This window comes from Miniopterus schreibersii, assembly GCF_964146895.1.
Source record: "Miniopterus schreibersii genome assembly, chromosome: 3".
Taxonomy (NCBI): Eukaryota; Metazoa; Chordata; class Mammalia; order Chiroptera; family Miniopteridae; genus Miniopterus; species Miniopterus schreibersii.
Window position 1 is genome coordinate 22,606,128 of NC_138103.1, and position 13,224 is coordinate 22,619,351.

General features: G+C 34.9%; 1 protein-coding gene across 4 annotated transcripts in view; it reads right to left on the minus strand.

The window, feature by feature from the left end:
- The window catches only part of SMG1 (SMG1 nonsense mediated mRNA decay associated PI3K related kinase), a 125,834-nt gene that overhangs the window by 41,484 nt on the left and 71,126 nt on the right, over window positions 1-13,224 (minus strand). For all 4 annotated transcript variants that reach the window (XM_081133098.1, XM_081133096.1, XM_081133095.1 and 1 more), the window contains 15 exons: window positions 13,090-13,191; window positions 12,172-12,441; window positions 10,521-10,651; window positions 10,199-10,360; window positions 9,685-9,803; window positions 8,906-8,993; window positions 8,716-8,817; window positions 8,150-8,290; window positions 7,411-7,610; window positions 6,823-7,019; window positions 6,503-6,664; window positions 5,561-5,715; window positions 3,889-4,031; window positions 3,543-3,744; window positions 322-431 (listed from right to left, as the gene is read on the minus strand). In XM_081133098.1, the coding sequence (XP_080989224.1) occupies window positions 322-431; window positions 3,543-3,744; window positions 3,889-4,031; window positions 5,561-5,715; window positions 6,503-6,664; window positions 6,823-7,019; window positions 7,411-7,610; window positions 8,150-8,290; window positions 8,716-8,817; window positions 8,906-8,993; window positions 9,685-9,803; window positions 10,199-10,360; window positions 10,521-10,651; window positions 12,172-12,441; window positions 13,090-13,191 (2,284 nt within the window). The remainder of the gene's footprint in view (window positions 1-321; window positions 432-3,542; window positions 3,745-3,888; window positions 4,032-5,560; window positions 5,716-6,502; window positions 6,665-6,822; window positions 7,020-7,410; window positions 7,611-8,149; window positions 8,291-8,715; window positions 8,818-8,905; window positions 8,994-9,684; window positions 9,804-10,198; window positions 10,361-10,520; window positions 10,652-12,171; window positions 12,442-13,089; window positions 13,192-13,224) is intronic.

Sequence of the window (13,224 nt, forward strand, 5' to 3'; positions counted from 1 at the left end):
ACTTAATAAATGAACCACATCAAGATGTCAAACACAAAAAATATTTAGCTTAAACACTACTTATATTTTTTCAAGAAAAATGGCTAGATAAATTTCAAAGTATTACTGTAGCCTTTTTTATGTTTGTTTAATTCTAATTAAACTAATTTTCATTAGCCAAATTAAATATAAACAGAACAGTCCTAAATTAGTTGATTCACATGGGACTCTGCCCCAAAATAAATATGCAATAACTTCCCAGATTTCCCAGTAAAATATACTAAGTCAAACATTTCCAGCAACTTGTCTATAAAAATACAATTTAAAAATTATCTCAAATACCTATTTTTTCTTTTGATCCTCCAGCAAGTAGATTGATATTTTCTCCTGGTAACAATTCTAATTGCTCAGTACATTCAACAAATTCTCCAGACTCAAAACTGCTTAGTGATCTGTAATTAAAATATTGATTAGCTTGTATTACGACCTTTCCAGCCTGTGGAACCATTAAAAAAAAGAACAAATTCTAGAAAAAGCACAATTACACAGCTTTTTTTTTTTATGAAGTTCTTTCCACGAAGGCCACCACTTCATTTTTATTTTGAAGATGTGACTACCATCTTAATTAGCACTAAAATTGGAGTGGCAAACCAGAAAGTCAGTTTTAGACATTTAGTTTAGCATGCTCACCCCTCCACGTCTCCCTCCTCTTTTTGCACTGTTTTCCTTGGCACCCCTCCAACAAACTGACAATAGACTTCTGCAGGGCAACTTCGACATCTACTTCTCCCCAAGCTACCATCAAACTCCCTCAGGGCCTTACCCATGATCTAAAGCCTAAGACCCTGTAGGTCCCGATTTTATATCCTACTCCTGCCTTGATTCACTGAGGATGCCCTCCCTCCCCCTCTACCTTTCCCACTATGTTTCATGGATCCTGTTTGTCTTCTTTCAAAGAAGTCTTCCTTTCCATCTCCTTACCTTATCTGAAAATGGTGACAAAACTCCCTTCTATAGTCCTGAAGCATCAATGCCAAAATGAGAGGCCTCACCTCCTAGCTCCTCCACTGCTACTTTCAAATCCCTGACCCTGTTCCCATTCCCATTATAGGTGCTCTCCAACCAAGATGACTTAGTTTCTCAATCTCTTCTCCACTAATCACTCATCTTTTCCTGTCCCCCCACTGCGTCACCTCCCTTACATCTCAGCCTGAATCCAGCCCTGTAAATTGACATCGCTTGACTGTACCTGCTTCCACCTTAACAAGCCCCATGCCTGGCTCAATGCAACCACCAGCCTCTCAGGTGAGCCATACAGCTGATGAACTGTCGAAGTTTGGAGGTCAAAGCACTTACCCCTTCTGCCACTACAGGGTCTAAGTCTTCTCACTGGCAAGTTCCCTCTGTGCCCGCTATATTCTACAATGCCCTCACACTTTCAGCTAATGACTGACTCCTTAGGAAATAAATAAAAGAACAAAAAACACAGGCTTTAATTTCCTCTACCCTTACCAACTCACCATCCACTCCCAAAACTATCTGTATCTAACTTCAACTGATTTCCTTGAGGCACAGAAAAGGTGGGGACGTTAATCCTTTAATCAAGGTTCTTTACAGTTTCTTCAACCTCTGCTTTCTAGTGGCTCCTATCCCTTTGTCTAAAAGAACACTTAATCTCACCAATATTTAAAATAAACACACAATACTCTCCTTAGGTCACAGCTTCCTCCCCCTGACTTCAAGAAAAACTCACTACCCAAAGAACCTAACTAAAGGTTTTCACTTTCAAATTTCTCTACCACCCAAGAGTACTCAACCTGGCTGCTTCTCCCTCTTTCTCTCTACAAAGCTCTTCTTGCTTGCAGTCTGGAGCTTCTGAAAAGGCTGATGACTCCAGTCTGGCTCTCCTACATCTCCCACACTTCTTTCCTCAATGTCCTTGTGTTTTCAATGGCTCCTTCTCCCATCTCTTAACAGATGCTCAAAAGGATTCTGACCTTGGCCCTCTTTCCTTTTCACTCACTCTTCTCCAGAGCCTTACCTGTGGTTGGTGGTTTACAAAGGCTTCAGAGTATAGAGTCAGGCCTTTGATTATTACCTATATACTAATGATCCCCAAATCTCTCTGGCTTAGACTTTCCTCCTTAGTTCCAAATGCAATTCTTAACTGCATACTTAAGAGTCTCATCTGCATGTTTCACAAGCACTTTACTTAAACATGCCTCATTATTCTCTGTGTGTTCCTACTTCGATTAATAGTATGTTTTCTCCTCCCCATACCTTTGCCCCCACAAATTAATAGTCTACATACTTCCACCCTCGCCCGCATCTCCAGTCTCTTCACAACACAGCAGAGTGAACACCACTGAAACAGATCATGGCCTTCCTATCCAATTCCACCTAAGATTTTTTTATCTTATTAGGGGTCAAAGTCCTTTTCATACTTCTTTTTATTACTAATTTTTACTTTGCTTTGTTTCTATTAATATTTTGTAAGTGTATTTACAACTCAGATTTCAATGTTTAATATTAGAAGTGTTTTGGGTCTTTAGTTAGAAGTCTGATGTTTTTGTGACTAGAAACATGCCATAGAATTTAACTCTTGTTTACATCAATTAGCCTATGATAAAATCAGTTTTGTTATATGTTGTTTCTCTTAAAAGTCAAAGTTTCCAAGAACCTATCAATGACATTAGTGAGGATTTATTGTATTCAAAAGTAATTTAGAAACAATGCCATCAAATGTGATCCTTTCTAAAGCAGGGACAATTTTATCTTTATAGTAGTCCCTCCCTTATTCATGGTTTCACGTTCCATGGTTTCAGTTACTCAAGGTCAAGTGGTCTACAATGCTAAATGGAAAATTCCAGAAATAAACAATTCATAAGTTTTAAATTGTGCACTTCTGAGCAGCTTGATGAAATCTCACACCATCCCAATTGGGATGAAAATCATTCTCGTCCAGATATTCACACTATATACACTACCTGCCCATGTATACTTAGTAGCCGTCTCAGTTATCAACAGGTTATCAGATTAGTTAATGAGAGAGAGTCACACCACATTCGCATAACTTCTATTACAGTATATTATTATAATTGTTCTCTTTTATTATTAGTTATTGTTAATCTTTTACTGTGCCTAATTTATCTTTATCGTGGGTTATGCATGTTTGGAAAAAACATAGTATGTACAGGGATTTGTAGTATCTGCAGTTTCAGGCATCTACTGGATGTCTTGGAAAGTATCCCCTGTGGACAAGGGGGTGGAGGGGATGACTTCTATATATTCATTTTTATTTTAGAACAGGCTCTGAGAATCATACCAAATAACCATTTCAGCAATTATGAGTCTGTTTTCGCATTGCATGATGCCCTCCTCACATCTAATGATGGTTTCTCACTATAGTCATTTTTAGAATGCAGTTATTATTAGAACTACAACCATCCTGCAATAGATATGACCAATTTCAATATTTTTCTGTCAGAGGAAGCCTTTAAAGTTATTGAAAATTTATTTAATGGAGCTAAGCATCATAATTTACAACTAAAAAAAATCCTTACTTTATGTAGTTGAAATCTGCTTTTAGGTTGAGAGAAGTACTGCTGGTACTCTTTTTCAAGTCATGGATAGCATTCTGCCATTCCTGTACAGCAGCCCAATCAGCAATTGAAATGTAGCACTCACAAGCTTTATTTCCCAAATAATTTATAACCTCAGGGGAAGAGTCAGGTGGTTTGGACAACACGGTTTTTCTGGAGTCACCTGAGTGAAAATATTTTAGAAAAGAAAAAGAGAGATCCAGAGCAGTTATAAATATTTCAGAGTGCAGAAATCTAAAAGCATCCAGTAAGATCATCAGTACAAACTATTTGACTACTACTTTTTATTTAAATGTTGAATGCTCACCGTTCAGAGAATGTTTGGGGCTGGCACTATTTCGCCCGGTATTGGCCAATGTAAGAACAGATTTGTCGAAGCCGGAGATGCAGCAATCAACGCCTGTCATGGCACACAGATGCTCTTGGTACTCCACAGAAGCCTTTTCAAACCTTCAACACAAATAGAGATAGCCTTATTTTTAAATTATCCACATATTTCCATAGAAACTGGGAAAAAATGAATCACCCAATAAACTGAGCTAGATAATTAATTATTTTGCATGAGGTTGGGCATACACAAAATTAGACCTCTTCCTCACAACAAATGAAAATAAATTATATTGTTAAACGTTGAAAAAAAGATAGCAAAAAATAACAGAAAATATTGGGATAAGTATCTGATTTCGATGTGTGCAAAAGCTAATAGAAGAATAAATATAAGGAAAGAATCCATAAATTAACATCTAATGGCATAATAATTTGCAATTTCTGGGGTATCAAAAAAACACCATAAACATCAAAAACAAATTACAAGTCAAGAAATTAAGTAGCATCAACAATCTTGGTGTATATTAAAATTTCACAGATCAATTAAGAAAAAGAGGCCATGAAGACTTAATCACAAAAATCACAAATTGTCCATATAACACACAGTGAATGTTCTACTATTAACCACTAATAAAGCAATGTAAAATAAAACAAAAACTTTCACTGATGATGGTAGTAGGGTTCTTGTTTCTTGGCGACCCTCAGTATTCACAAGGTGAAGAGGTTTTACTCTATTGTTAGGGATTTAAATTGGAAGCAACTTTTCTGTAGGGTAACTTATCAACAGTATGTATCATAAGCCTTATGATCTATAGCTCTTCTTCTAGTAAATCAGCTTGTAGAAAAGAAAATAATCACAACTATGAGCAGAAAGCTAAGGGCCATGGTGTATTAAGATTAGTTAAAAAAAAAAAAAAAAAACATCCGAAACAACCTTATTGCCCAACAATAGGGATGTTAAATTCAGGTGCATTCACAAATAAATACAGCTGTGACATTAAAAATCACTGTAGAATATTTAACATGGCAAAGTATTTTTAAAATATTGCTCAGTGGAAAACGAAAATCATGTGGCCAGCAGAAACACTGTTATTTCTGTGAAAAGGGGAGAAAGCTATGAGAAGAAAAATGAACTAGAAAGGCATATACACCAAAACTACAGTTACCACTAGGAGATGGAATTATGAGCAGTTTTCTTACTTTTTTCTACATTTTACAGATTTGATAAAACTTACACCAATGTACACAGGCTATTATGGTACATGCTCATTTACCTAGAGAAATCAAATGAGTCTGTATGTTGAGTGTACAGGGCTAATGAGCAATTACTCTAGCCATAAAGGGTAATTTGTACCAGACTCTGATGTGAAAGGTTATCAATTAAGGATTAAGTTCAAAAGTATTTATAAAACAAGAAATTGGCAGATCTTGTTTTAAGGAAGAACTCCTATTAATTCATAAATAAGAAAGGTACCCAAGTTTTGCTACTAAAAAACAGACTGAAGATGTGTCCTAGTAAAATGATTTATAGCAAACACCGACAGCTAAAACTGATCAAAGCTGTTTTAGTATTTAACTACAATGTTAACCAATAATACAAATGACCTGAACATAAAGAAATTCTATCACCCATTTCCTTCCTTCCAACTTACCTCCCTTCAGCCTGTTGGGCCACTGAGTTAATCCAGAGAAGATTTTTACCAACAATGGAAGATGACCAGACAGCAATTCCCTGTATAGCTTCAGGACAATGAAGTTCACACAGTGCTTCTACCACCATCATGATGGTTACTTCCAATTCATTCCCCTAAAAATGGCACTCAGAAAAATTAACGTCAGACATCAATAGCATTAAAATTCGTATCTCTTCAAAATTTACAACTACTGGCCATCATCAAAGCCTATTTTTAAGGTCAAATGTACTTAAGTATTTTTACAACAATGATACTACACTATTTAGCTTAGAATTCTTAAAATGTAGCTATAAAAGGTGACTGACAGAACCTAAATAGCACATGGGCGTTAGTCTTTACAAAATAAAAGTTCCCCAACATTTAAACTGTGGCATCTGTAGGAGTAACACATGAAGTAAATATAAAGCCAAATTAAGTATAAAAAACATGAATTAAAAGATGATTAATTTCATGTCTCTGAATATTGCCTGACATTAACTTAATTAGCAAACATTTGCTATTTTTGGATCTCACTTATTGAACCCACTTACAAGCCAGCACTTTTCCCATATGTTGCATTATTATTATTATATATTTCTGCATACATTATAATTTACATACTTCCCTATGCGTTAAACTATCATTATAAATTATAAAAAGTATTTCTATAGATTTCTTAGAATTACCTTTAATGTTCCAACATTATGTATAAGTAATGCATACTTTGACATGTTCTAAGTACAAAATATAAATAAAGTGACTTTGGAAGTTATTGCTTTTATAAAAGAATGGATAAAAAGCTTAGAATATGAATTAAAAGTTTTCATTTCTTTTACCCATAGATTAAATAATAACAAAGGAATTAAGCCCAAGTTTTTCTAATCGACAGATTTAAAATTAACTCCAAACACACCACCTTACCTGAGATAGATTTGTCTTCATTTCTGTAAGCAAGTCAAAGCCATGTCTCACTGTCACAGCTGGCTGGCCTGCCAACAATCCAACCCTCATGATGGAGAGTCGAATCCGAGTCAGCCAGTCTTGACAAGTTTGACGATTGGTATAGAAAAAAGTTCTAATAACCTTTAGAATACAGAGACAGTAGGTTCAAATTATAGGTTTGAATGTCTCAAATACACATACAACAAATACACAAGTCTACTGTGATGGCGGTTCTGCACACACCACCAGGTCTGTGCATGAAACTACTACAGAGCAACACTGAGCCCACTGAAACCAACCTTGGGAGGGGATGTTAATGCATTAGCGCATCCCTCATATGCATTATACATTAACTTCTCCAGATTTTCCAGATACTGCAGAAGAAGAACAAGTCTAAGCTGGTTGCTACTATGGCCTTCATCATTGTCTGCAGTTGTCCACTGACTAACATCTTGATCAGGGTTTAATGTGTGAGCTGCGAGACTTCTAATGATACCTAAAAGCAAAGACAACATTCCAAATTTAAAAGAAATCTCTAAAAAGTGTAGAAATACTTGGAGACAATTTCACAAATTCACATTTACCAAGTTTCCTCTGTATAGCCATCATTTAAAAACAAAACTCTAAACATAAAAGATTTTTCATTGGGGGGGAAAAGTGTTTTCTCCATACAAATCCCTTAAATTTTTAAACAAAAACAAACCACCATGATGTTGCCAACACAATTATTCAATGAAAGCTTATTCCAACAAACACATAGAAAAGATAAACATATTCAAGAAAAATATTACTCTCTCAAATTTTTGTTTTAACAAAGACAAATTTCTTAATATAAAGCTTGAAAGTATTTACATCACAATGTTTGAAAAAGAACTAGAGTCGATTACCTTCAATTGTCTGGAAGGTATCTTGAGCTCTGCCCAGTGGGGTTCTCAACTTAGAAAGGACAGTGAACTGTGCTGCTTCCCAAATAGCCCACTGCCAAAGGACGGCATCTGTCTTTAGAAGATTGCGGGGAATTGTTGATTGGTCACGCTTATCCAGTCTCTGGCAGCTATAGAACAATCTTTCTAACCAATTGTCCTTCCTGGGAAAAGTAGTTTCATATTTAACAGACAATAATAATTTTAAAAATTGCAAGGGGAATGAAGTAGGGAACTACAATTTTTCCTACTCCAAGAAGGCAAAAACTATAAATTTGGGAAGCCTTATACCCCCACCTCTCATTTTAAGGAGGTCTGTTCAAGTTAAAACAGGATGGGAGTATGGTATGGATGGATGATTAGGGCAAATGGCTCAGGACAATTTGGTTATCAGGCTAAAACATTCACTCCAACTAAGAATCTCCAGAATGTCTTATGCCCCCAGACCCTTCCCCAAAGCACTGATGATAAGGTCAGATCAGTTAACTGTCAACCACATTCCATCACTCAGTTTAAAAGGCCACTTTTCTTCCTTCAGATGCTATCTTCAAAGCAATGGTTCCTACTGAAAACTAAACCCATTTAAGAATATTACTTTCTACTCCACCACTCCTGACATTTTCTCCTCAAAATTAGGCACAGGGCCAAGATATTCAAGTATATGTTACTTTCCTCAGTTAAAGAGTCAAGGAAAATATCTTACCCTGTTCTATGAGAGTTCCCATATAAAATAAAACTAATAACATCAGAGAAATCTTGCGGGTGAAATGTGTTACTTGGTGCTTTACTCATGTGACTTCTCAATGCTAAAGAAATTTCTTGAATTTCGGTGTGATTGTTATTGCTGTAGACAGAAAATAAAGTTATTGTCATATAAAATGTTTTAGTTAAATGGTTAGTACATACTATAAATGGGCCATTTCCTTGCTAACTAAATTTGGAAGTAAAAAAATAAAATTGAGGCTTTAAAACAGACAGAATGTTATTACAGCTTTGAAATTTCTGGTTCTTAAAACTCCCAAATTAACTTAATCAAAAAAGTAAATTATCAGTTTAATTTTTCAAATACCTAAACTAGTAAGAAACGCATTCTGGCACTACATAAATTATTCTATACTAATTATTATGAGCTTATCTCTCTTCAATCACTAAGAAGGGCCATACAAGATGTGATATTAATTCACTCATAAGTGATCTGTCTTTTCCTAAACTTGACTAGGCAGTAAAACATAGTGGAATGTCTTTGCCCCAACACAACTACTATTATACCTCAGGACAACATCTAAAGGAATTGACTTCAACAGCTTTCCAAATGCTTGTCGAATACGAGTCCCACTGTGAACTAGTTGAACACGGCAAACATCAACACACCTACGAAAAAATGAAACAGATAGTACAGGTGTGGCAATATTTCCAAGTTATTAGAGCTAGGGTCAAAAGATAGGATCTTTATCCATACCTCTGCAAAAGATCATCCGGCAAAGAAGAGGACAATGCATGTAGACTGCTGCATGCTTGCAGACAGATATTTACATCTTCAACAAGAGCTATTAAAAATTAAAAGATAGTTATTTTCAACTTGCCAAAAGAATTTATAGCCTGCCCTGCGTGGCTCAGAGGTTGAGCATTAACCTAGGATCCAGATCACGGTTCAAATCCCAGTCAGGGAACATGCCCAGATTGTGGGCTCGATTCCCAGTTGGGGGCGTGCAAGAGGCAGCCAATCGATGAGTCTCTCTCATCACTGATGATTCTATCTCCCTCTCCCTCTCCCTTCCTCTCTCTGAAATCAATAAAATCGTATTTTAAATAAATAAAAAGAACTTATATACCAGTATGTCATAATTTTCTGACATTCAACCAATAGTGAGCGCCCACTCTAGAGTAGGCTCTGCCCCTGCCTGGAATTCTCACTGGCCCTAGCATTTGGAAAAATGACAGATTCAACAAAACTTACTTAAAGTGGCTATTCTTCACCAAACCTTTTTCTGAGGGAAACTTTAAAAGTACATGAAACATATAACATTCACATAAGCTTTAAAATGTGACAATCACTTTAAACTACTTATTGTTCACATATTAAGAATGAGAAAAAAAAACACAAAACAGATTATGCATCTCTCAGTAAAATGGGGATTATACATTTCAGGACATGAAAGTACTCAAGTGACTATCTTTCTCCCATTACCAATGATCCCTTTCTAAGTGTTAAAAAAATTAAAAGAATCACAAACTTACTGTTGGCTAGAAGGCCTTTGCAAAATTTATGGAAAGATGGAAGAGAAAATAAAGGTGCATATGTTTCAGACTTCTTCATTAAAATAGCCACTTCCAAAGCCCAAGTCATTAACAGTTTCCTGAAACACAAAATATACAGTGATTTTACATTACAAAAAGTAAAATCAATTTTTAAAATTTCCTCTTCTTACATTAGTTTTCTTTTGTTTTTTTAAATATCTCAAGCAATAGGAAACAAAAATTGAAACTTCAGAAATCCCCTTGTCAAAAATTGTATGCCTTTTAAAAATCTATTATAAATATATTCTTCCATAAAACACTGGAGGTGGGTTCATATTGTTCTTTTAAAAAAGAATAAGAAATCCTAGATTAAACAAAACCAAATTTTAAAGAGTTTCATAATGAAGAAGTTGCTCTACCCCAAAACTCAATATATCTTCATTTCTTATTCTCAAATCATGAAGTCAAATTAATAAAAGTTAGGAAGTGTTAATATAAAATATTACTCAGTTACCTTGTGTCCTGGTTAAGATTATCTTTTTTAAGCAATATTCCCAGGAGATTTAATATAATTGAGAAGTGTTTTTTTGTAGCTGTAGTTACAGTACTAATCACGGCTCCATCAAACAAAGACGGGGATGATGAACTAAGACTACTAGATATAAAGTGATCGTGCCTGGAAGACAAAGTTTGGATCATCTTTTCATCTTTATTATTTTTAAAAAAGCAATTCCAAAGTTAAATCAACTCATATATTTTTAAATCTCTACTTTAAAGGGCCCAACCAACTCTTAAAAATTTTTTTTCTTCTAAAGAAATATTTGTACATACAGTACCTGGTACAATGAGAATACAAAGTGTAAAGCACTGCATACTGAATGGCAGGGAAGTGAACAGCCAGGTCCTCGTGCACAATCATCAGATTCTTACTCAGGAGTGCAAAGACAGTTGGAGACAGCGCCCACATCTGATGATGAACAAAACAAAGTAAATGACACCTCCAATATGTGTATGAGTGTACCAAGAGTTTATCCTTCAAAGCAGGTCTATACATTTTATAAAATTAAAATGACATTTAAATTTGGAAACAATCTAGTACACTGAACAAGGGGTTAGCAAACACCTTTTGTGAAGACAGGAAAGTAAATATCTTAGATTCTGTGGGCCATAAGACACTTCTGTTGTAACGTCCAACCCCTCGACTCTGCCAGTGCAGTAAGAAAACAGTCATAGACAAAACAGGTAAGTGACTGTGTTCCAACAGAGCTTTCTTTACAAAAATGGGTGATGTTTGGTGATGGCTACATTCTGTGAATATATTATAAATCATTGAGTTGTAATTTTAAATGGGAATTGTATGGCATAAAAATTATACCTCAATGAAGATTTTTTTGAGAGAGAGAAAACAATTGGCCCATGGGCTGTAGTTTACTGATCCCTGGCCTAAACAAGCCCTCTGTAATCTTTAGTGTCATACATTGGATTTCCTCAATTTTTCATATATTGCAAATGGCAAAGTGCCCTGGCCACTGAGAAAAAAACATCCTGACACTCTTAAGCCTTTTCTATTATTCCCTTTTCCTTTTAAATGCTAAAATACTCTATTCCACCTGACTGCTCTATCCCCATCCCTCTTCCTGGTTCCCAGAATGAAGGACATAAACCTCCTCAAATCTGTATACAGTGTGAATTCCACAACAATCAACTTTTAGAGTGTAAAGAAAGGAAGAGTCTCCTGCAGGCTTCCAACATAAGCCATAACTGGCAGTGAGGGAAGGAACAGCTATGAAGGAATAAATAAAAGACGATCTGATCTAACAATATGGAGAGCATGCAAGTATAAACATCAAATCTTGATTTTTCCCTCCCTTCTCTTAGAAAGCATAATCTCCTAATTACATGCCATTACTCTTTATTAGATGTAATGTTTTTTCAATTCTACAAGGTCCACTAGGAGAAATATACAACTGTAGCAATAATTATAAAAAACAGGATCACTTCAAATTACTTAAAGGAAAGAAATTGTTATGCTTTCTCCAAAGAAATCATATATAAATGTTCCTAAAAAAGTGAGCAGTCAAAAGTAAGGCCATATGTAAGCACTAATTTTAGTAAAGAGGAGGAGAAAAGTACCAGGGGAAGAAGGGGCTACATAGTAAAAGAACTATACAAATTTGAGCTGTGGAAAATGTTGACAAATTTTCTATAAGCATGTTAAAGTAAGTAGGAGAAATTCATAAAAAGGAGTTTCTAAAAAATAAAAAAAAATATTTTAAAAATCTTATCTAGGAGTTGTCAAGAAAAGGAAGGAGAGAGAGCTAAACATAATGGCATATTCCTGTAGAATTATTCAGGTATGCCCTAATTATGGCCATTTGTTATACAGGGAAATACATAAATATGAAACAAATAAACAAAATACATAAATAAGAAAGGAGAAGAGGCTTCAATGTGGATAAAACAAAGTGATTACAAGTAAAGACTCACCCCAATTAGTGAGTTTTTGGCATTTCCAATTGTAGTCAGGGCACTGAGGTCAAATATAACTACAAATTTTGCATTGTCTACATTGAATACATGATTCTTAAAAGCCTCATGCTTTATTTCAGAACAGGCATCAGGAAGTTGTAGACTATGTAGGAGGTTGTTCAGGGCACAGGTCATTTCTCCCAAAATTAATTTATAGGCAGTCTCCAAAACAGGAATATTCTTCAGGCTCAGCACTGCTTGATAGACAGCATGGGCTGCAGCAACAACCTTAAAAAGAGAATTCAGGAAAGTAATAATTTAATGGAAAACAAATCTTCTACAATTATACAGAAAATTACTATTTACACATGGTGATGATGCAAATCAATTTAAGATTGCTAAGTTCACTATACAGAACACTAAAGATCTTAATTCCTAAAAACCCAACCTTTTAGGAACCTACACATATCAGTAAGCTTTTTAAATCTATAAACCATTATTACAAAGGAAGGAAACTCTAAATTAAAACTGGCTATGTGAAATTTCTTAAAATGATATTTTTTAAAAAGCAGTCAGTGTCAAAGCATATATACAAACAGCAGTTTATTAAGAACTGGTTTCACTACATCTACTTGGAAAGTCTATAGTGGTTTACATATGGAGTCTGTTGAGAAACTAATAATGAAGTTTCATGTATAACACGCACAGCAGTTCTGAACAAATTTAATAAAAACAATAAAAATCTGAAAAGAACAAATGGCACTCATTCATCAAAGGTATATAGTATTGCAATCTACAAACACCAAGTTAAAACAATCATAATCACTATGCTCTAAATCAAATATTTATTATTTCATTTATGTAGCCTATAAACAACATAAGTCAAACTCTTCAATGACCTAAGTTATCAAGAGTAATTATGAATGTATCGCTTACCTCTTTTTCTTTATGATAACGCAGAAAGAGTAGTTTAGATGATGGTATAAACAGTTTTTCTACAAATGATGATGGTAGTTTTGTATTTATCTGTTCAACAATCTAAGAGAATAAAATAAAAAGAAATGAGCTATC